The sequence below is a fragment of the Coenobita brevimanus genome, chromosome 38, assembly GCF_032717465.1.
Source record: "Coenobita brevimanus isolate Jiangsu-jjx chromosome 38, ASM3271746v2, whole genome shotgun sequence".
In the NCBI taxonomy this organism is placed as follows: Eukaryota; Metazoa; Arthropoda; class Malacostraca; order Decapoda; family Coenobitidae; genus Coenobita; species Coenobita brevimanus.
In genome coordinates this window covers 51,265,149-51,289,880 of record NC_136991.1, presented here as the reverse complement: position 1 = coordinate 51,289,880, position 24,732 = coordinate 51,265,149, and the positions used below count along the sequence as shown (strand labels likewise).

The 24,732-nt window shown below is 42.6% G+C and overlaps 1 protein-coding gene across 4 annotated transcripts in view; it reads right to left on the bottom strand.

Annotated features, from left to right (window-relative positions):
• Positions 1-6,632: 6,632 nt before the first annotated feature.
• Positions 6,633-24,732, bottom strand: part of ced-6 (PTB domain-containing adapter protein ced-6) — a 102,087-nt gene continuing 83,987 nt past the window's right edge. For all 4 annotated transcript variants that reach the window (XM_080269912.1, XM_080269911.1, XM_080269910.1 and 1 more), the window contains 3 exons: positions 22,294-22,520; positions 19,594-19,754; positions 6,633-8,000 (listed from right to left, as the gene is read on the bottom strand). In XM_080269912.1, the coding sequence (XP_080126038.1) occupies positions 7,920-8,000; positions 19,594-19,754; positions 22,294-22,520 (469 nt within the window). In that variant the 3' untranslated portion in view covers positions 6,633-7,919. The remainder of the gene's footprint in view (positions 8,001-19,593; positions 19,755-22,293; positions 22,521-24,732) is intronic.

Below are 24,732 nucleotides of genomic sequence, written 5' to 3'. Positions count from 1 at the left end.
CTCTTCTGTTGTCTTCCCAAAACAGAACAATGATAGTAACACACACATTATTCTTGTGATCTATTTACATTTTATTTACAAAAGCTACAGCCTAGGGTTAGTGAGTACAAATCTCCAGTTCATCAAAATATCTGGGCAATCCATTACATATTATAGAAGTACAAATGAAGAGAGCAATGAAAAAACTGCAGTGCAATAGACTACAAGTGGTGAGTAGCAGATACAGACTGCCAATTCTTCATTAATCACAAAAACTATATACAAAAGAACAGTTACATGGCCTATGGAATGTCCCTCAGAACTAAGGGTAGAGCATTCATCGGCATTTCATTTTCCAGAGGTGCTGCTGATGAAGAGTTTACCATGCCATATCAAACATCTACACTTGGCTGAGGAAAATCAGAAGACAAACTCCACTCTCTGAATGAAGGTAAGAGAGATAAGTCTGAATTAAGGAAATATAACGAGGGAAAAACCAAGAGGAGCATTATCACTCCACACATAAATCAGATCAAACAAGTATGACTGAGGATGGTATTCTCATGAGCTTTGGAACCTTTCTAGTACCTCTTCCTTAGTTATTTATTTTGCATATTGCATCCTATTATTCTTTAAAGGTGGTAATAGGGGGTGGTGACCATCATCTACCTAGGTGGAGATACAAATGCAGCAATCCACCCATGAACCAAACCCCCACACTTTACTGTCGGAAGGTACTGTCCGCCCCAAGGGAACATAGTTCGCTGTATAGGATGACCCTGCAGGGTCGGCCAGATAAACTGGGGTTGATCAACAACTTAGGTCATAGCCATCAAGATAGACTGCACCATATTTATATTTACAGTACTGTAATGTGGAATAAAGTGCATACTCCAGTGTACTATTCTCTTAAATCATTTATGTCCTGTGGCTACCAAGGTAGACCATGTATTATATAGTAAAATCTCAACATAATGGGCTGCAATATAATGGAATTCACTTTAATCGCAATCAAGGAGCTGACCAGACCAAATTCTTATATATATATGAAAAAGTCCGATAAAGCCAGAAGTGGGCTGGACTGCCTGACCCCTGCAGCTATGTTCACCACAATAAGGTAAATAAGTCATGGTTCAGTGTCCAGTACAGTATTGTTATATATATTATATCATTTGATTATTGTAGTGAATGTATAATACTGTACAGTACTGCAATGGTAGTGAAAAACCATTGGTGCGATCTGGACAAATGTTGGATGTATCAGAAAATGTTCGAGTTAGCAGGGGGAAGTCCAGATGTCGCTTTTATCAGACTTTTGCCCTTTTTCAAATGGCTTGGGTCCCAAGTAGTCCGTTATACTGAAGTTTTACTGCATATGAAATTATTTAACCCCTTCTCCACGATGAGCTTATACGTTGTCATAACCCTCAAGAGCACAAACACTCTGATGCCTTTAAGTCGTCTTACATCAGTGTGACCAAAGAAGACGGCAGAGAGGTTCTTCTATTGTGCTATGGCCTTTCATATTGGCTAGGAAATGTTACTGAGGAAAAAATAAGCTCCACCCTCTTTTATTTTTTTTTAGCCAATCCCAGTGTACAGTACATGGGAGGTAACGTGATCACAGGCGTGCTGGATAGGAACACTGCATGCTGCCACGATCAGGCTTGGCTATAAATCATAGGAGAGTGTTTTGTTGCTCCCTCCACAGTGAATAGTGGCTGAATCACAAGACTATTCTTGAGGAATCTAGCAGTTCCTCGAGTGATGAGTACCAAGCCATCTGTGCAAGACTCACATTGATGACTCGTCCAGTGAAGAACTGGAGAGTGATAAATTTGATGATACTGAAGAGAAAGAAGCCGATGGTGGCTGGCACCTAGCAGCATATTTGGAGACTCGCGTCCCAACCACATGCCTGAATTTATGAGTTATTTTTTTTGGGCTGAACCAGGCAATTAGTGAATCTAAAATTGTCACCTTTTGGACTCATTCAAACTAATTTTTGATGCTGATATGGTGAAGAGAACGTCAGTGGCACAGCCAAGATATGCCACAGCCTGGACCAAACAGGCCAAGAAAATGTGGGCCGAGATGTGAGTTCAGAGACAACATTTCTAGTAAAGACACTGAATTTATTTGTATTTATATAATTTTTTTTACTATTATTTATGATAAACCTACTCAAAAATGTCTTGATTTATATAATTTTTATTACAAACACAAGCAGTGGCAGTTTCAGTTTTACACACACATACACAAACATGTAAAACACTATAGCTTTTTTTGCAAGATAGCAGCTTTTCCCTGGAAAAGCAATGTGGGGTAACGAGTGGGGGAGGCCTAGTACAGGGTACTGTGTGAGATCAGTCACCCTCGTGGTGAAGGGGTTAAGTGTTGTAAACAACAAACTGGTAAGGAATGGTTACTAGTAAGTCTCCTTAACTAATAAAAATACAACCCTGAGATGCACAACCTAGGGGTCCTAAGGAGAAACTAAACACAGTTTGTGTGTCTGCCCTCCATAAGCTCACTTCTAAACCCTTGAATTTGATGATGGTTTTTTAGTCTACTTGTGTTACTTCTAAATGAGTATATTCAAGTTGAGAGAAATTTTCATGCAGAAAGGAAAAATTTGTATTTCATTAGCCCTTTCAGTACAACAGGTCTCCCCCAAACTCAATATGATCGTCTTAGCAGCAGCAGCAACTCTATGTCATCAGGTTAAAAGGGAATAATTCTGCAGTTCACAAGGAATAATACATCATACATCACAAACTTCTCAGTACAGAGGAAGAGCAATCTGTTGTACCAGCTGTACTCACCATAAGCAGGGGGTGTTCAAAAATAAATTGTAGCAAAGATATCAGCATGAACTTGCATAGTTATACTACACTTTACACAGCCGCCAGTTACAACAAAAGGTTCCGTTATACAACACCCGCTTTTTTGTATCTTGTCTATCTGCAGAGAAATGAGAAAAGTTTTGGGGGATATTTGCTTTAGCATATGCAGTAACAATGGACTACACTACTGACTCTCAAATCCATAATGTTTAGGTCCAAAGGTGTTATGGTAAGTGGGTGATTTTGGGATTGTAGACCCATAATGATAACAGGGTATTTATTTGCCAAGAGAAACATAAGTAGGAAACAATGAAGTACAGTACTTTGTGTTGGTAATTTATCATCCATTCTTATACATGTCCACAAACAAAAACTTTTCTAATAGGTATTCATATTATGAGGACAGGTTTTAACACCCCCTACCAAACAAAAACAGGTTAAAGCAGAGCTTTTTGGAAATTGGATTTTTGGATCTGAGAGTTTGTACTGTACTGTCATTTGGCCAGTGTTGTAATATCAGTAATGATGTAAACCAACTACTGTACTGTCTGGAAAAACACAGCGGCAGGCTTCAGAAGCATTACATGGCAATTCATAGTGTCTGCAAATGAAGTAGTTTAATATCAGAAGTAGTACCTGTAATTTTAACACAAACAAATGCAGTCAAAAACACATCCATAACTTGCCATTTATCAGTAAGATCCATTTATAAGTAAACATATAATTTCACTCCATTAGATACCCTGTATTAAGTATTAAACATAATTTCAGAACACTAGATATCCTTTGTTCATTCTTCTTTTTTGGACTACAGTATAGTGACTGTGTTCATCTCATTGCTTCTAATCTTCTACTGCACAGAGGAGTGGATTGAGGTAACTACTGTAAATCAGAGAAGTAATTCCCTTATGTTCATAATATTAGGTCATATCACTCTGATTCCACAACAAAGATAATGGTGGGTAACAAAAAATGAGCATTTTTATTTAACTTGATCCTTTGACATTCCTCATAAAATTACCCACAAAGTAAAAGATATCAATTTCACTGATGCAGTAACAGCAATATTCAGTACCAATAAAGTAGATTTATGAATAAATTATTGTTACAAAATACAACATTGGTCCACAAGACAAATATATAACTACTAAGCTTCAGATTGTAAGGATATACCGGTATTACTAGGATATATAGTAAGATACAGGGATTTTAATGCAGTGATATACTAGTACTAACATTGGTATAGTGTTGAAATGTTTAAGATTAGTTTTGACTGAACTGTTTTACTAAGTATATTAATACTCCATTTGAATGCATTCAATCTGTATTCATTTGTATCTAAAACATATTGATAATCTTAAAGATGTAGCAGAGAATTATGTTGTGCTTTTAATCATGTGGTGAAACCGTGCAATACATTAAGTGGAAGAGAAAATTTACTCAGGGTAGTATCTGTGAAACAGGAAGTGGCTGGATAAACTGGCAAAAGTAATTAGTTACGTGATATGACTCTGTGGTATGAAAAATATCACCATTTGCCAACTCAGAAGCCCAGCCACATTAATGCAATTTGTATGCCCCTTTAAATGAAAGCTGCAGTGCAAATATTTATACTGAAAATGTCTGATAATTCACTTTTACAGAAATCAAGTTTGGTGTTTTCTGTAATATGCTTCAGAATGAACAGCAAGTTAATGCAAGACTGTATGAGAAATAAGTGGGGATAACTTACATCTAAGATGCATTGAATCAACACAGATGTTCTGCAAGATACCGAGAATATAGGTACAACTAGGTCTCGGTAACATACTAAATGCATAATCTCACATGAAAGTATAGGACAACAAGGACAAGAATCACTTCACCTCCCTTGCTTCCTCTCACATTACACTTCTTGTCCTTATTCACTTTCAAGGCTTACTCACTCCCATCAGACATCCCTCTCTCCTGCCTAAACATTCCTACCCTTACATCCAAGAAATAAATATGTTATTCCTATATAAACTCTTTAATATAGAAAACCCAAATATGAAAACAATTACAGAACTGTATTTTTATAACTTCAGACTACATATACAGATAAAGTTCATATATAAAAAAAATTGTTCATATAATTAAGCAGATAACTAGTTTTGATAAAACTCAAATACACTCATATTCATCAGTGTTGTAAAATAATTATCATAGTTCTAACAAGCACACAAAATCCCTGCTAAGAAAATCAGATGCTACTAAATATTTACATTTTTGCCTAATTGTCAACAGACATACTACTGTAGTGCTTTATATCAGTCTAAAATCTATCATCTTAACTATCACATATGTAAGAGTAAGGCTGTTGATTATTCCTCATACTTTATGTCCTCTCTAATATAGCTACCTACCTCATCTGTTCAACAGCAACATACACATTTAACCTTCACTGGATTATTCAGTTTGAAACCATTTGCACACATACTTAAGTAGTACAAATACTGTATAGCCTATCTGGCAATTCAGATCACTATCAGGTACAGCCTTGGTAAGGCGTGTTGATTTGGGGGCTGCAGTCACTAAAACACATTATACCCTTTTTACTGTGACTTGATCTAGATATTTGTCCTCTTGCAGCTTATTTCACACAGCCCAAAAGCAGAAAGATGACAGTGCAGTGCTGCATCCTGTCCATAACATTTTTGCATGACAAGCATCTTATTTTAGTACTATTTCTCATAACTTAATATTCATGAAATATAATAACTTTACGTTGAATTATTGTAAAAAGAGTATAGTTACCCTTCCAATGAGTAAATCAGCACCTTCCTACCTTGCATTCTCAGACCCAACCTAACTTTACTTTCCATATATTTCATACAGCAACTTTCAGCCACACTATTTTACAATTAACTGAATTTGCATCACGTTGCAGCACCAGAGTCAAGGTACAGCCATGAACAGAAGTTTGCACAGTTCTCCAGTAGTGTTGTGTCCTGCCTTCCATATTTTTCCTTTCTCCCCAAATGACAGGGTGTTTTTCCTTCTCATACTCTTCTGTTAACTGCTTCCTCCTGCTATCACATAAACACAGGTCACATAGCACTTTACATTGCCATAGCTGGGAGAGAAATGTAGGGACACTTTTGCTGATGGCTGTACCCGAAACTCGCCAAACCTGGTTATAAAGCCCTATCTCCAACTTAACTTCTTCCATATTGTCACTAAAAATTGATTATCTTGATTGATCAGTTCATAATTTCAGAGAAAAAAACACTGATTCAGTCATTCGTACTTAGCATTTTGTTTAGAATTACTTATCCATTCATACCTCTAGAATAATGATCATTTTATGTTCAACTGATTTTTTTACAGTCCCATTTAAACTTGCATTCCTTGGTGTCAAATCAGCTTCATGTTCAAGTACTGGGTAGGTGTCAAATATGCTCTAGTTTTCCTCCACTGTTCTCAAATATATGTTGTTATTAACACACTCATAAGCTAAGTTTATATTCCATTAACAACTCCCACTCATAAGCTAAGTTTATATTCTATTAACAACTCCCACACATGCCATAATTAAACTTTATGGAACATTCCTATCAGTGCCTGTCAGTTATTCTATAACATTTATAATATACCCTACCCACCCCCAGTAATTTTGGGTAATTTCATGTTTTTCACAAATCACAAGGGTAACAAAATACTGTTTCTACAATCACTGAAAAACACCAATTAGCCGCTCATTGAGTGAATCAGATTTCCTTGATAGCTTTTTACAGAAATGGTACTCATTGAGAACAACTGAATATTCCCTCTGTATATATATATATATTTTTTTTATAACTGAGATTAGCAGATATCTAAAACAGTTGTGTACAAAAAAGGGGAGGAGGGTGGACTTTACACACAATATCAGGTTGCAAGACTATAATAAGTCAGTAGCTGTGGGAATACATTTTTATACAGATATGTTCATACATAAATTATATTTCAATGTGTATCTCTTATGTGGTTGAGTGTTTGTGCATGTGAAAGTGCCTTGTGCAGATAGTGCACATCATGCAAACAGTACTATATACTGTTTGCAAGTTTGGTTGAAATGCGAAGTTTGTGCATTGCCTAGTATGCTCATGTTTAATGTGCACTTTTGTAAATGTCCATGTCCATCTTTGCATAGGTTACTTGCATGGTTATAGCTGCAGCATAGTAATAAACTGGGTACATAACTGTACATGTGTACTTTGCAGATGTGACGTGCTTAGCAAACAAGATGAGCTGTCAAGTTATGGGACAGGCTAGATAGCACTGATAGGTAAGGAGTCCAGTGATGAATTATCATTCATAAGGGTGAACTAGCTGAAGAGCATGCATTCTTTCAAGAGAAAGCTAAATAAGAAAAGGGTCATCTATACTATTATGGTTTACCTTTATTTTTCCACTTTCACTTCATAGCAACTACTAGCTAGAACTAACCTGCTTTTATTGAACCTCTGCAAATAACTTTTTTTTTTTTTTTTCCACTTTTTTTTGTAAGTCTAAGCAAAGACTTGCATTATCACAGTTGTACGTAAGAGTACTGTGCTAAGTTTGCTCTGAAATCATTAACTAAATACAGTATGTGCAAATATCACACACACTTGGTGGCAACTTAAAGTCTTTCAAGCAGGGATGACAGTACAAGGATGGGGCTGCCCTATAGTGGGGAAATTGAGGGGAAGGGGCAAGTGCACTTCCTTCAAAAAGTATATGAAATTAGGAGATTGACAGATTCATAGTGAACATCACTGCAGTCTGCATTTTTAGTCAGTACAAATACTTCTTAATGGATAGTGGATTTCATGCAGTATTGATACAGTATAAACATCAGCTTACACAGTCATTTTTTAATGCTTTATTTTTTTTTTTATTTTTTTTTTAAGACAATAATTTCACATACTTTTTGGACTAAGTATACAACACAGAATTGTGGAAGATCGAGAGGGTGTTGTGGAGTGCTATTGTAAGGTATTTAGTAGAGTGTTGAGTGCAATGGTGGGGTGGGGGAATGAAAGGATACTGGTGTGGTTGGGTACAGAAAAGTGGTGGTGGAATGTGATGGAAAAGATAAGGTCAAACCATTTAGTTCTTGAGTGGATCCAGACTCTCCAGGGTGAAGTCATCATCTGCTGTGCCAAAGGACAGACCTCGACTAAATCCAGCCTGCAGAAGAAAAGGTAACATGTCAGTCTATTTTAAAGCACAGCTGCTAGAGTATTCATTTCCCAGAGTACAAACTATACTGATGCATTTTAGCAGGCATTATTCCAAATCTCAACCATTACGGAGCCACGATTACTGATGGGCTTATGGGCAAAAATGGTCTCCATAATTCACCCATAAGGTAATCAGTAATTGTGGCTCCGTAATGGCTGAGATTTGGCCACATGTTCATTTAACATTTTTTGCTTAGAATTCCCTCATCTATCATTTCCCAAAGTTTTTGCCTTACCTCCCAGGACACCCTGTATATAACCACACACACACACAAGAACCACCTTGTAATTGTGGAGGGCTCGTGTGCCCTGCAAATATGATGATGCATCCATGTATCTGTTTGGTGAAAACAAGCAATACTTCCCATACCAAGTTTTCTTTGTATTTAACCCCTGGCCGTGATGACCCTAAATATTTCCCATGTTGGTGTGTCGGATAACCCATTAAACAAATGTTTTCCTCCTGTGTGCTGCGACACTATACCTAACCCAACATGATAACATTTTCATCAAAGTTTACCCCCCACATTGACCAGCCTGAGTGAGTGTTTCGCCATCGCATGGTCAGGTGACAATTGTGCCAATGATAAACAAAGGCTCTTAACGCATGATACTGTTTTGGCACAAGTTTGATATAATGCACATCTTAGTTTGCACTAGGTTAGGTGGGTTATAATCACTGGGGGGTCCTGGGGGCCAAGCCCCTAAGTTAGGTTTCAGCGCTTCCAGTTAGGATTCCACTGCTATTTATGGTTTTAAGTTGCATACATCTGAGTTTGTTTTGGTGTGGTGATGTCGTGTCCAGTCGGCGGGATCGGCAGTAAACACGCTATCGAAGGCGTTCAAGCGGCTTTCTGTAATATCACTAAGTAGGTATATTTCGTTTGTTCAATATATATATATACTGTATATATGTACAGTATATACTTTTTCTGATCGAAAATCAATGTCAATCATCTGAGATTTATGTAGTACTTTGAGAACATACATCTACAGGAAAACAGCTCAAATCCCTGTGTCACTTTCGGTATTTTTTTCCATCTTTATTGAATATTTTTTGAATGACGAAGGTGGTCAGGAACCTAACCCCCCTATTTCTTAACAATCTTAGGGGAAAAATAGGTTAGGTATTTGACCAATATATTATTCAACCACATTTTATGGAATGCATCCCTGTCGAATAGTGGGGGAGAGGTGTACTTTTATATATATATATATATATACAGCACAAAAGGAAAAATATAAAAAAAATAACCCATACAGCAGGTGACAGGTGATTGTTAACCTTGCAGGGATTCATGGGTAGATGGCAGTTTTAGGCCAAGTTAAATTAGGAGTATATGACATTTTACCCTAGCCATTGAGTTGCGTTGGATCCCAGATGGATTCCGGCTCAACTCTGCTGGTCCCAAGCCCGGATAAATTGGGGAAGGTTGGTGTCAGAAGTGGGTGTCTGGCCGTAAAAATCTGCCAAGCCCTGACACGGTATGGTTGATTACCATACTGTTTAGCTGACTGAATATCAGGTGTTTTCACTGGCTGAGTCAGTGTGTACCCCCCCTCCCTCCTCTCTCCCCCTTGATTTCTCTGACTGTCTTTCTTCCTGTGAAGCCTGGGTGGCTGGGTCACTTAGAATAATCCACACATACACACCCTGCCAGTTTGTGTCATTCGATATCGATCTGCCATGCGTGTAGTGCTTGTGGTGGGACGGGCATCTTACCAGGGGGTCGCTAAGGTGGGGTCACGAAAACGATGCCCTGATCCTAGGATGCTGCAGAGCGAACCCACAACAGCACGTTTAAGTGAACAGTGAGCTGTCACAAAGGTGGGACGTTCCAGCCATCACATGCACTCGGCCCTTGCGTGTGACAGTCACGTGGTTGCTTTTTTACTTCTTTCTTCCACTGAATAATATCTTTGAAATTTATGTTTTTATGATTTTTATCCCAGATGTTTTTTATATGCCGTGTGGGTGCTGGATGTACCTGAGAGGATGGTTTTGAGGCCATAACTTTTGGGTAACAAAAAACAACTGGGCTATACTCCATGACACCAAGTCTGACCATATCAGTGATGTTGTCAACACCTGTACCACTGATAAACGGCCTCAGTACTGGATATACCTTTTTGTACTGCCTTTAGATTGCTTCTCAAGACAATCAGTAGGTTTACCCACTGCACTGGACTGACATCAACACTACCGGAATTGATGATGTCACCAAAATGTCATCAAATTACACCACAAAAAATTTCGGCATAAAGCCTGTGATATGGTCAGCATCATCAGAGAAATTATTATGGGCTGGCTTGATTCGCTAACTAGAACTCTTTCAATGTACATTAGTTTGGAAGGTGCTAAGTGTGCACCACCGGGAATTGTTTTGCAGCCGGCATTCAATTCCATTGTTGTGAGCTCATCATTCCACATCCATCAGTTCCGTTTGGTGTGTTTTCCGCGTCTCACACACACCAGTTCCTGTTCTTGGTATGCTTTCTGCGTCACACACACCAGTTCCTGTTCTTGGTATGCTTTCTGCGTCACACACACCAGTTCCTGTTCTTGGTATGCTTTCTGCGTCACACACACCAGTTCCTGTTCTTGGTATGCTTTCTTTGGATCACACACACCAGTTCCTGTTCTTGGTGTGGTTTCTTTGCATCTCACACACCAGTTCCTGTTCTTGGTGTGGTTTCTTTGCATCACACACACCAGTTCCTGTTCTTGGTGTTTTCTTTGCGTCACGCGCACCAGGTGGTTTCCGTGTTTCATACACACCAGTTCCTGTTCTTGGTGTGTTTTCTTTGTCTCACACACACCACTTCCTGTTCTCGGTGTGTTCTAAAGAAGACACGGACTAAGATCAAGAAGAAATTGATGACCAAATTTAATGCTTCCAGTTCTCCAAATGTCAAATGTGAACTGCCATCCTTCAACACAGACACAGATTGCAACATGTCAAATTGCAACAATGATGATGGCAGCATGTCCAACAGTAGGGTGGTTGGGACGGGCATGGTGTGGGTCCGAGCAGCTTACCTCCTCGTGGTGGACCTGGGTAGAGTGATCATAATATTGCTGTGGTGCCAGGTTCATTGCTAATATGAACCCTGTGGAGAGCAGCCTGAAATGGCCCTCCTGTGGCCCACGACCCCTTGTGTGGGAAAGAAAGGAGAGTCAAGGGATGTTTGGGAGGTAAGGAGAGTCGACAGATGTTGAATGTCATCCTACAGCCCATGACTCATTTGGGAGATAAAGGAGAGTCGAATGATATTAAATTGCCGTCCTACAGCCCACAGCCCTTGTTTGGGAGATAAAAAAAAGTCGAGGGAAGTTGAAATTGTCCTCCTACAGCCCCCAATTGGGAGAAAAGAAGTCGGGGGCCATTTGTGAGGCAGCCAGTTATATCAGCGCCATGACATACAGCAACCCTCTCCACAACCACAAATAAGGGCATAGTGCAGGAATGATCACTCGAGCTAAAAGCTGCAATTTATTGGCATTAAAAATGGTTGTTGGCATGAAAGTATAGGCTTGGTGACAAAAATATATCCTTGGTGACAAAAATATAACATTGTAATTTACATGTGCTTTATATGTATATGTTTGAGATGGATTTTATAGGTTAATATGAAGGTAAGTGTGGGGAGTATCACCAATCTGCTGGAGCCAGGATACCATGGGCTTGGAGGATAAGTGGATGAATATGAGGCCCATTTCATCATGCTGGTAGTTCTCCCTGACTAGGTATGTATTTAGTTATAGCTCATCCAAGAATATGCAGTATTATGTTTGTTATACTTTGCTCTCTCTTTCTCTCTCTCTCTCCTGTACTTTGCTATATCTTAATTTCTCTCTCTCTCTTGTACTTCGTTATATTTTAATTCTCTCTCTCTCCTGTACTTCGTTTTATTTTAATTCTCTTACTTTCTCTCTTTCTTTCTCCTTACTACCAGCTGTACTATGGAAAAAAAATAAAATAAAAATTATAACCATAGATACTTTTTGGTCACTGTACCTTGATATATTTTTTTTAAATTCTTTTTTAACTTTTGCAATTATTACTATCCATTATTAAATTTGTTATGTACTATTATATGATTGTAATCTTCCTCCTCCTCTTCCTACCCCCCTCCTTCTCCTCTTCCTATCCCTTCCTCCTCCTCCCTACCCCCCTCTTCATTCTCTCTGTTCCTACCCCCCACCTCCTCCTCTTCCTACCCCTCCTTCTTCTCTTCCAACCCCCTCTTCTTCCTACCCTTCTGCTCTTCCTACCCCACTCCTCCTCTTCCTGCTCTCCTCCTCCTTTTCCTTCCCTCCACTTCCTACCCCCATCCTTTTCATATCCTCCTCCTCTTCCTACCCCCTAATCCCTCCTACCCTCTTCCTACTCTCCTCTTCCTTCCCTCTTCTTACCCTCCTCCTTTTCCTCCTGCCCCTCCTCCTCCTACTCTCCTTTTTCTATCCTCCTCCTCCTCTTCCTACCCCCCTCCTCCTGTTATTACCCGCCTCCTCGTCCTACCCCTTCCTCGTCTTCCTACCCCCTCCTCGTCTTCCTACCCTCCTCCTCCTCGTCTTCCTACCCTCCTCCTCCTCTTTCTTCCCTCTGTTCTTACCCTCCTCTTTTTCCTACCCCTCCTCTTCCTCCTCCCCCTCTTCTTATCCCCCTCCTTGTCTTCCTACCCTCCTCCTCCTCATCCTACCCCCTCCTCCTCTTCTTACCCCCTCCTCCTCTTCCTAACCCCCTCCTCCTCTTCCTACCCCCTCCTCCTCTTCCTACTCCCCTCCTCCTCCTCTTCCTACCCCCTCCTCCTCCTCTTCCTGTCCCCCTCCATCTCCTCTTCCTCTTCCTTCCTCCTCCTCTTCCTATCCCCCTCCACCTCCTCTTGCTACCCCCTCCTCCTCCTCTTCCTATCCCCCTCCTCCTCCTTTTCCTATCCCCCTCCACCTCCTCTTCCTACCCCCTCCTCCTCCTCTTCCTACTCCCCTCCTCCTCTTCCTACTACCTCCACCTCCTCTTGCTACCCCTCCTCCTCCTCCTCTTCCTATCCCCCTCCACCTCCTCTTCCTATCCCCCTCCACCTCCTCTTCCTACCCCCTCCTCCTACTCCCTTCCTCCTCCTCCTCCTGTTCCTACCCCCTCCCCTTCCTCTTCCTATCCTCCTCCTCCTACCCCCTCCTCCTCCTCTTCCTACTCCCTCCTCCTCCTCTTCCTATCCCCCTCCTCCTCCTCTTCCTACCCCCTCCTCCTCCTCCCTCCTCCTCCTCTTCCTACTCCCTCCTCCTCCTCTTCCTACTCCCTCCTCCTCCTCTTCCTCCTCCCTCCTCCTCCTCTTCCTACTCCCTCCTCCTCCTCTTCCTACTCCCTCCTCCTCCTCTTCCTACCCCCCTCCTCCTCCTCTTCCTACTCCCCTCCTCCTCCTCTTCCTACTCCCCTCCTCCTCCTACTCCCTCCACCTCCTCTTCCTACCCCCTCCTCCTCCTCTTCCTACCCCCTCCTCCTCCTCTTCCTATCCCCCTCCACCTCCTCTTCCTACCCCCCTCCTCCTCCTCTTACCCCCTCCACCTCCTCTTCCTACCCCCCCTCCAACTCCTCCTCCACTTCCTACTCCCTTCCTCCTCCTCTTCCTTCCCTCCTCCTCCTCTTCCTACTCCCCTCCTCCTTCTACCCCCTCCACCTCCTCTTCCTACTCCCCTCCTCTTCTTCCTTCCTACCCCTCTCCTCTCCCTATCCCCCCTCCTCCTCCTTTCCATACCCCCCTCCTCCTCCTCCTCTCCATACCCCCCTCCTCCACCTCTTCCTACCCCCCACCACCACCTCTTCATACCCCCACCTCCTCCCCCTCTCCTTCCTACCCCCATCCTCCTCCTCCATCCTACCCCTTCCATGCCCCCCTTCCTGAGTCTTAAAATATTTGTTATGTTAGAGAGAGTATTATTTCTTATTCTTTATTAAAGACTTTTCAAAATAATGTACATACATAAATTAAGGTTTACATGACTTTATGACTTAAGTTTCAACATTATTACTCTCCCCTTCCTTCCTCTACCCTCTTACCCCGTCTTCCTTCCCTGTACACTACCACCTCCCCTCCCTTCCTCTGTCCTACTACCCTCTCCCTTCCTCTATCCTGCCACCCCCTCTCCCTTCCTCTGTCCTGCCACCCCCTCTCCCTTCCTCTGTCCTAACACCCCCTCTCCCTTCCTCAGTCCTAACACCCCCTCTCCCTTCCTCTATCCTACCACCCCCTCTCCCTTCCTCTATCCTACCACCCCCTCTCCCTTCCTCTATCCTACCACCCCCTCTCCCTTCCTCTATCCTACCACCCCCTCTCCCTTCCTCTATCCTGCCACCCCCTCTCCCTTCCTCTCTCCAGCCACCCCCTCTCCCTTCCTCTGTCCTACTACCCTCTCCCTCCCATCCTCTATCCTGCCACCACCTCTCCCTTCCACTATCCTGCCACCTCCTCTCCCTTCCTCTATCCTGCCACCCTCTCTCCCTTCCTCTACACTACTACTCCCCCCTGTCTCTTCCATTACCCTACCATCCCCTTCCCTCCCTCTACCTCATTACCACCCTCTCTTTATGTACCCTCCTACCCCCACTCCCTTCCTTGTTCACCATCCCACCCTCCCTTCCTACCCTAATACCCCCTTCCTACCTTACTATACCACCTCCCTCTTTCCCTTCTTACTCCCCTCCCCACCCTATTACCCCCTCTTTTCCTCCTTCATACCCTACTACTACCCTTTTCCTACCCCCACCCCCTTTCCTTCATATCCCACTACTCCCCATCCCTTTGCTACCCTACTACTCCCCCCTTCCTTCCTTCTCCACTACCCTCTATTCCCTTTTTACCCTACTACCCCCCTCCAACCTTCCTACCCTACTACCTACCTCCCTCCCTTCCTACTCTACTACCCCCCCTCCAACCTTCCTACCCTATTACCCCCCACCTCTCCCTTCCTACCCTACTACTACCCCCAACCTCTCCCCTCCTACCCTACTATTCCCCACCTTCCTACCCTCCCTCTTCCTACCCTACTACCCCCACCTTTCCCTTCCTACCCTACTACTACCCCCCACCTTTCCCTTCCTACCCTACTATTCCCCACCTTCCTACCCTACTACCCTCCCTCTTCCTACCCTACTACCCCCCATCTTCCTACCCTACTACCCCCCATCTTCCTATCCTACTACCCCCCATCTTCCTACCCTACTACCCCCCTCTTCCTACCCTACTACCCCCTCTTCCTACCCTACTACCCCCTCTTCCTATCCTACTACCTTCTCTTCCTACCCTACTACCTCCTCTTCCTACCCTACTACCCTCCCTCTTCCTACCCTACTACCCTCCCTCTTCCTACCCTACTACCCTCCCTTTTCTTTCTCACTACCCCCCTCTTCCTACCCTACTACCCTCCCTTTTCTTACCCTACTACCTTCCCTCTTCCTACCCCACTACCACCCTTTACCTTACCTTCTACCTTGTGTCCTTATATCTATCTCCTTTACAAGTATCTGAAATAATTTAAAACAAATGGTCATAATGACTTTTTATTAAAATATTTATGAAATTAACGAGAATAAATTGACATTGCCCCTAGCCTTCACTGGGGAAGTGCAGGGTAAGGGAAAGGTGAAAGAAAGGGGTAAAGAAAAGGTATGACAAAGAGTGAGGTAAGATAGAGTACGGAATGGTAAGGAAAGCTGTGGGGAAGGAAAGGGTAGGATTGGATAGGGCAGGGTAAGATGGAAGGGATGAGTAGAGGTAGGATAAAGAAAGTAAAAGGATGGGTATAGGTAGGGTAACATAAGGTAAGGAAGGGTAGGGTGAGGTAAGAGGAAGGACAGCAAGGTAGGGGAAGGAAAGGGTAGTATGGTGGAGTAAGGGAAGGGAAGAGGGGGATATGGGAAGGAAAAGGTGAGTTATGGGAGAGGAATGGAAGGGAAGAGTAGGGGAGGGAAGGGTAGGGTAGTATAGTATATGGCTAGGGAAGGGTAGGATAGTGTAAAGGAAGGGAAGGGGAGAGAGGGGTAAGTTATAGAAAGGGTAGAGTAGGGTAGGGTAAGGGAAAGGAAGAGCAAAGCACAGTAAGGGAAGGGAAGGGTAGAGTAGGGTAGGGTAAGGGAAAGGAAGAGTAGAGAAGGGAAAGGAAGGGTAGGGTAGGGTAAGGGAAAGGAAGAGTAGAGAAGGGAAGGGTAGGGCAAGGGAAAGGAAGGGTAGGGTAAGGTAAAAGCAAAGTTATTAATAATTCTAACGGCTTTGTTCTGAATCTTGTCTAGTTGTTTTGGTGCAACCTCTCTACATCCATTCCACAAAGGTGAGCAAATCTTCCAGCTGACAGTGCACATGACTCTTATAAATTATAGCTAACTGCTCGTCAGTGAAGATGTTACAGACTCTGCACCGAAAACCAACTTTGAAAAATGTTTCGGGCACTGGAAAGAGTGCTGGGCTACATGTGTCAAGTCTGATGGGGAATACTTTAAGGGAGATTATTGTCCTAGCACAACAGGTTAACTATTTATTTAAAACCTAACATCAGAGACTTTCTGAACAGGCCTCATATGTTTACCTTTTGATATATCGACCGCTTAACCCTTATCCTATATATACACAAGTTCAACGATTTACTGGCCTCTTCGGATATAGCCCTTCAATGATATATACCTATCCCATGCTAGGTAAAGGACAGGTTTCCTGTACTTTAACCTGCATGGTTGAGAAAAGAATCTTTGAAAGTATATCAGGGAGGTAATTACTCATATGAATCTCCCCAGGATTATTTTGGACAATCCAGTATGGCTATATATTGCAATGGCTTGCATTGTTCAGCTGTATGTTTTCACCTTTCCCAAAGAACTTCATCCTTTCACCAATGCTTTGTCTCTGCCTCATTGTTTAGGCCTTTTGCATAAATTACAGTTCGGGTCTTGCTCTGCATGAAAAACCACTACAATGGTAATTCAAATTATATCCTTTCTCATCAAGGCCTCCATAGCACCAGCTATTTTCCTTCCTTGTGTCACTCTACTTTCCACTTCTTTTTCATATTTTTCCCTTTTCTATCACTGTATTCAGGTACAGTAAAACCTCTACAATTCGGCATCCTTCAAGTCAGAAACCTCTACAACTCGGGACCGCTCCAAAATATTCATTTAAAAAATCAAAATTCAAAAATTCCCAAATAATTCACACGTGAGAGGAAGAGAGTCAGCAAAAATCTCCCCCAACTCGGTAAGATGCCGAGTTGTACAGTAATGTTTAAGTGTTTGGTGCTTAGTTCTCCAGTATAGTACAAGCGATAAATACATTACAGTAATGGCCTTTATAGTGTTAACTGTGCTTTACATAGTGTACTGTGACAAGTACAGTTCAGTAAAGGTGTGCCCAAAAGTGATCTTGAGCCCACCTAACACTTCCAAAAACTACCAAAAGTCCTCCTCCATGCCTGCAATACACCCTACAACTGCATGGACTCATGGTAAGGCAGCTTTTACTATTTATTGTAAAAACTTTTAATTTTTTTCCATTTTTTTCTTTTTTTTTGTGTGTGTGCTGCAGGAACTTAAGTTCATCCCTACAACACAGCAAATAGGCTACCTCGGCAAGGCTTGCACATGTATTATGCCGAGTTGTAGAGGTTTTACCGTATTTGAACTCCCACCAATTCCAGTCTCTCTCCTTTCACTGTAACTTCAAAATAGAAGACACCTTCTTCCTCAATTACCATCACTTTACTGTTTTCTACATTTAATCTCAGGCATGATGCTCACAGACATCTGCAAAACTCTGCACTACTCTACCAAGCTCTTGTCCGGTATTTGCAAGTAGCACAGCATCATCAGCATACAACAAATTTGAAATATTCCATCCATCACCATTCATTACCAATGCTCTCTCTCTCTCTCCATTACCTGTGTTTTTACTTCTCTCATCACCCCCTCCTTACATATATTGAACAACCATGGGAACATCACACAACCTTGCCACATGCCAACGCTGTTCGTGAATCATACATTTGGATGCCCATTTACCCTTACACATGCCTCACTACCATCATAAAAACTCGACAGCACCTAGCACCTTACCATCTATACCGTACATGAGCAAAACCTTCCACAATCTTTCTCTGTCTACTTTGTCATATGCTTTTTCAGATCCATAAAGGCCATAAACACCCTATAGCCCTTCTCCACTATTTGTCTCACTACGAATATCTGATCCATGCATCCTCTGCCACTCCTAAAGCCACCGTGTTCATCACTCACTAGGACTTCTGACATCTCTCTTACTTCCTAATTCTTTTACACCTTCCCTACATCATTCAACAGACTTATGCCACGATAATTCTTGCACTCACCTCGCTCACCTTTATTATTGTACAGGGGTACAATCACTGTCTTTTTCCACTCTACTGGCACAGTTTCACTCATCCATGCCTTCTTACATATCTCCAATACGCACTTCATTCTGCTCTTTCCATTACACTTCATCATCTCTGCATGCATTTCATCAACCCCAGCTACTTTCCCATTTCAGCTGTTTCGCAGCATTCTTCACCTGTGCAAGTGTCACCTTTCCTGGCACTGCATTCCATCTCTATACACCCCCAATACCAATCATTTTGACAGTTGCTTTGCTCTCTCCAGTCCCATTCATTAGACTTTCAAAATATTGTTTCCATCTGGTTCTTCATCCCCATGGGTTGATAATCTACTACTTACATCTTCACACATTTACATTTCCTTCCACTGTCACTTCTACATTTCTGCACCTCTCCAGAATAACTTTTCATTTTCAGAGCAATTTGCATTCATTTTTCTTCCAAGATCATCAGTTACCTCCTTTTTCCACATCACTAGTCTCTTGATGCACTTCTTGCTCTCAATATACTGTATTCAGTTCTTATTTCAAATGAACCCCTGTCCTGTATCCACTCTAGCCACTTGCTTCTTCCTCTTAACCTCTTCATCCCAGCATGCCATATTCTTCTCCTATGTTACCCTTGGCACACCACACACTACTTTAGCATTCCTAACTAAGCTATCCCAATTTGCATTCCACATGCTGTCCAGACCCATTTCATTCCAATTCAATGATGCTAACTCCTCCTCTACTTTGGCCCTGTATTCATCTGCCATTTCTTTGATCCTCAGCTTCTTGACTTTCAGTTTCTCTCCCTGACTACTCTTCTCTCTCTTATCTAATATCAGGGATTATTTTACCATTTTTTCTATACAACAGATACTGTAAATCGGAGGAAACAGGTAAATCAGCTTTCCCAGCAGCAATGGAAATCTGTGTCAGTTTGTTTTCATGTGGCAAAACTGGGCAACACACAACTCACTAAGTCATGGTTGCATGGATCTCAAAGCCACAGTCACCACATCAACAGTATGGGTTACAGATCTCTCATGTGGGAACATTTTTTTTTTTTCTTGACGGCAAAAAACTATATAAAAATAAAGGAGACTATAACAACTTACAATACAAGATGTTGGCTAGACTTCCTTCCATCACCACCTACTTACCTTCATTTCAATAAACTGTGCAAGTGCATCTGGTGTCTGGGTGGTGGTGGGGGCAAAGGCAGGGGAACCAAAGGGATCAGCTGGAGCAGAAAAAATGTCCTCACTTAGGCCATTCAGCTGCAGGGTCTGCTCATGAGGTCTTGCAGGGCGAGGTGGTGGCACTGAAAACCAGAGAAGTGGATTATTAAAAATCTGGGGGAAAAGTACTATTTTATTTAAGTACATGTTCACCATGAATCCCCGAATGGGGTGTACAACCTACCATCCATCCATCCTTCTTTCTAATTATTCCTCAAACATCAGAGATTCCTTCCTGTCATTATGATTTTGTTTATCAAGGCTCCAACATGCTTCCACACATTGGTCTTGGTCACCTAATGGTGGCTCTCCATGCTGCTTGATCCCTAGCAACCACTCTATTTAGTCCCTTATCCCTGTGGTCACACTGTATGGCCTCATCCCCCCCCCCCCAATATGCCTCATAACTCTACCCTCAACAGTCCCACCTTTCACAATAGACACCTAGTTGTCATCCTCTGTCCTGTCCACATGCCCAAACCATTTCAGTTTACCCTTTCTCATCTCAACACTAATGAACTCAAGTCCAACACCAGCCAACTCTTGACTTTTTGTATTTTGTTTCATACTGCCATCAAATAAAAATATGTAACTGTGGGTCAAATGTGTGTATCATATATCACAACTGTTTCCAGTGGTAGGTGGGGGCACTCACCATCCAGTCACTTGATGTAGTGCTGCTGTCAGGTGCCTGCCCATTCCCCTCTTCCCTCTTTCCTGCCTTCCTCTTTTTATCTATTTTTCCTTCATTCTTTCCTCCTCCTCCTGTCTATGGCAGACTACACTAAGTGACAAGCAGAATGGTTTCCTGTACATCAGGAAACCATTTACTACACTGGGTGGTAACCATATAACCAAATTGTGGCACTTGATGGTTTAGTGGGTAATTAAGGTGCTCCAATCAGATTGAACCGGTGCAGATTTATATCCACGGGGTGATTGGGGTTTATTGCTCATGTAATGCCACTGAGTGATGAGTGATGCTGGTCACTCTCATGTTCAATGTTAGAACCAACTTGCCTAGCCCTGGGCTCCTACGCTCCTCATGGGGCAACATAGGATGATGGATGGATGGATGGAGAAGTTTTTCTGAACTGGAGGATATAGATAGGCAGTATCTAATGCATTAACTTAAGTCAGTCTCTTCTAATCTAATTAAAACTGTCCAACAGTGGCAAGAATACATACATCATCTAATCCAGTGTTTCCCTAAGAGAAGCGTAGGAGCCCGGAGCTAGGCATGTTGGTCCTGACATTTAAGATGAGTGACCAGCCTCACACATCCCCAAGTGGCATTATGGAAGCAATAAACCCTGACCACCCCTTGGACCCAGGCTCAGTCTGGTTGGAGCGCCTAAATTAGACACTAAACCACCTGGCGTCATAGTTTGCTTATATGGTTACCACCCAGCGTAGTAAATGGTTATCTGGTGCACAGGAAACCATTTGGCTTGTCACTCAGTGCAGAGTCACCCATAGACTGAAGGAAGAGGACAGAGAGAAGGAAAGAAAGACAGAGGAAGATGGAAGGAAGGGAGGAAAGGGCAGCCACCCAAGAGCAGCAATATATTGAGTGAGTGGATGGTGAGCACCCCCACCTACCACTAAAATAACTGTAGTAATGGCTCAACTTCACTTTTGTGACAAGGATGGTTCTTCTTGTCACTGCCCTATAGTTACTTTGTTTTCATCTGACAGAACTCTGTGCAACTCCTGCACTGTGATTTTTTTTTCCTCTCTCTCTCTCTCCTTCTATTTCTTATGTGTCTGACGCTGGGCAAATGCTTCAGGGCCTATCCCAAGGTCCAGTAATCCTCCTACACACCACATGTCACCACTTAGGCACTAACACCCATGGTCCATATTGAATACATGCTAGGGCTGTCTCATACAGGTTTGGTGTAATGGTATTAGCAGGGGAATTTTTACGACTTGTCAACGGATCTTCTGGTAGATCAGTAAAGCCTGCCCTTTAATGAATCTCAAATCCTTAAACTGTTCCCTGCCCCAGCCGGGATTTGATCCTGGGTCCAGTAGGACTACAGGCCGCCTCTCTACCAATTCAGCCACTGCTGTATTAAAATTGAGAAGTATTGGTCACATGGTAGGAATGAGTCTCCCTAGCTACAAGTCAAACTGACACTTCTACCTGGCTACACATGGCCACCATCTGTGCTGAAACTGGCAAGGGGTCTTCTTCAGGTTAGAAAAAATACAGTAAAACCAATCCTATGGCTGCATTCATGCCAGATATTTTTTGGAGTGGTTGATTGCGGGTATGAGTTCTGCATCACGGCAGCCAGGGGTGGATCCAGGAAAATTTCTAAGGTACTACTCATATCCCTTTCCAGAGTAAGGCATCTGCTTTCTCTCAGCCATCAAAGTAATGTTTGTCAACCAAGGCTTGTTTGCATGACATTTATATGAGAGAAATAAACATTTTACTCAAACATGCAGTCTAAATATAGTACTGTATATTAATCCTCAGTGTGATAAAAGTTGGGGTGTGGTCTGGACAGGATAAGAAGCACCCCTGGATCTGTCAATGGTAACCCACACACTTTTTCACTCGCACCTGCCTGCATCCAGTGGTCATCTGGTGAGAAGACAGCCTTAACTTACCCAGAGGTGGTGGGGTTGAGAAGCCATTGAGATCTGGTGGTGGCCTGGTGGGTGGTGCTGAGACAGGGGGAGCAACTGAGGGTGGGGGCTGCCTTTCCTCTGCACGGGGGTCAAAGTCGTCATCATCGCCGTGGCTGGATGTCCCATTGACTAGAGTGGAAGCCGACTCTTCTGCTCGTGGGTTGAAATCATCATCCTCAGTTCCATTAGGGGCTGAGAAGATGTCACTGGAACCAAAAAACAGAAATGATAATGGGGGGGATACAGAAAATACAAAATGAATGCTTGCCTAGCCCCGGGCTTCTATGCTCCTCATGGGGCACCGTAAAATTGGATGATGGATGGATGGATGAATGCAACTTAACATTGTTTGGAATTCATGTTCTAAATATTATGATGATCAGCACCGCTAGGGTTACATGATAAATAAACAGCCATCATCATCATCCGGACCTCCTTTCCCACCCTAGGGCAGGGTGAGACGTAGCAATGTCCAGAAAGCCCAAATCTGCCCAATCCAATAGGCCACACTTCCATTCACTCATCATTCAAGCCCCCCAGGTTCCTGACTCTCGGATACGCCAAAAACATTCACCACGTTCTGTAGCTTCACATAAACGTATCCAACTGAGTCAATCTGGACGCTGCCACGTTAAAAAGGGGTCCTAAATCCCTGATCATGTACTTCTCCTCATAACACTCATCCGGCCAGCTCGATCTCTTGTCAGTTCCCTAGCCTCAGCGACTTCCAAACCTCTCTTCCTCACACACTCATCCACCATATTTCTCCACCTTCTCCTTGGCTTACCTCGCCTCCTCCCACCTTCAAATTCGCTCAGGTGTACCTTTTTCACCACGCTATTATTATCCATTCTCTCAATATGATCATACCATCTCAGTACACTCTGATTCTGGTGTCCACAGATTTCCTCACTCCACATCTTTCACGAATCACATTATTTCATATCTTATCCACCCTCTGTACTCCACATACATTCCTCAGTGGCCATAGTTAGCAAAATATCAAACTATCAGCATTCAGCACTATGTCATCAGCATAGTTATTCCCAAGGCAATCCTGATCTGATAAAAGAAGCACAAAAATCAACAAGAATGGGCTCAAGACACCCCCTTGATGAACTACAGTATATCAACAGAGTACTGGCAGACCCCAAGATATGACACCCCTATACACTGATACCCCGGCATAGCAATGGGGGTAGAAATGCCACCATACCCCATCGAACAATGGCCAAACCCCGGTATGGCGATTTTTTTTTTTTAACTGATTTTGACGATATTTTAAACTTAAAGTTTGTGTTTAGGTTGATTTATAAACTGTTTTTAGATGCAGATTAATGTGCTTTAGTCAAAGATGGGGTAACATGGTCATTCTGGGGTACAGTTTACTAAGTCTGATATATTCCTGATATTTTGTACGATTTTCAGATTTGCCCTCCTCTCTTCCTATTTCTCCCATCTTTCCTGTCACTACTTAATGCTTCTCTTTCCGTTACAGGTGGCTTTACATTGAGTGATAAGCCAAATGGTTTCCTTTAGGCCAAGAAACCATTTAAAACGCTGGGTGGTAACCATATACCCAAACCATACGTGCTCCCTACGTGTCAAGTGGGTTGGTGGAGGGTTAGTGCCCCTCCCTGTAAAACAAATAACTCAAAGTCAACTGGCCACCCCGTACGGGATTATGGCGTCTGGCAATAGATAGACAGATCTTTGGATTTAGGTGGATTATAAACTGCTTTTAGGCTCAGTTTAGCTTGTTTTAAAGCTATTTGGGGGTTTGGGTTAGCTAGAAATGTTTTTGGACTCACTTGGGTCGATTTAGGACTTGGTTTGGAGGAAAACCCAAGGCTCAAAAAACACATCCCAATACAGTACTTTAAATGTTAAATCTACCCCAACATACGATACCTTGCCTAGCGATGGGTTTGTACTTGACCAATTGCATTGTTAAACCAGGGTATAACTTTATTCTTCACATAATTTTTCCCTTAACTGCCAGTTTTACTCACTCATTCATCCATCCATCATCCAATGTTGCCTCATGAGGAGAGTAGGAGTCCAGGGCTAGACAAGTTGGTCCTGACATTTAAGATGAGAGTGATCATCCTCACTCATCCCCGAGTAGCATTACGGGAGCAATAAACCCCAACCACCCCTTGGATATTGACCTGCACCACCTGAATCCGATTGGAGTGCCTTAATTACCCATTAAACCACCAGGCACCATAATTTGGTTTTATGGTTACCAACCAGTGCAGTAAATGGTTTCTTGGTGTACAGGAAACCATTAGGCTCGTTACCCAGTGTAGTCACCCACAGGCAGAAGGAACAGGAAGAATTAAGGAAAGAAAGAACAATAATCCATTTCTCTCACACTTTTCTTGCAGTCTTGTTTTTCTATCTCAGGTCTTCAAG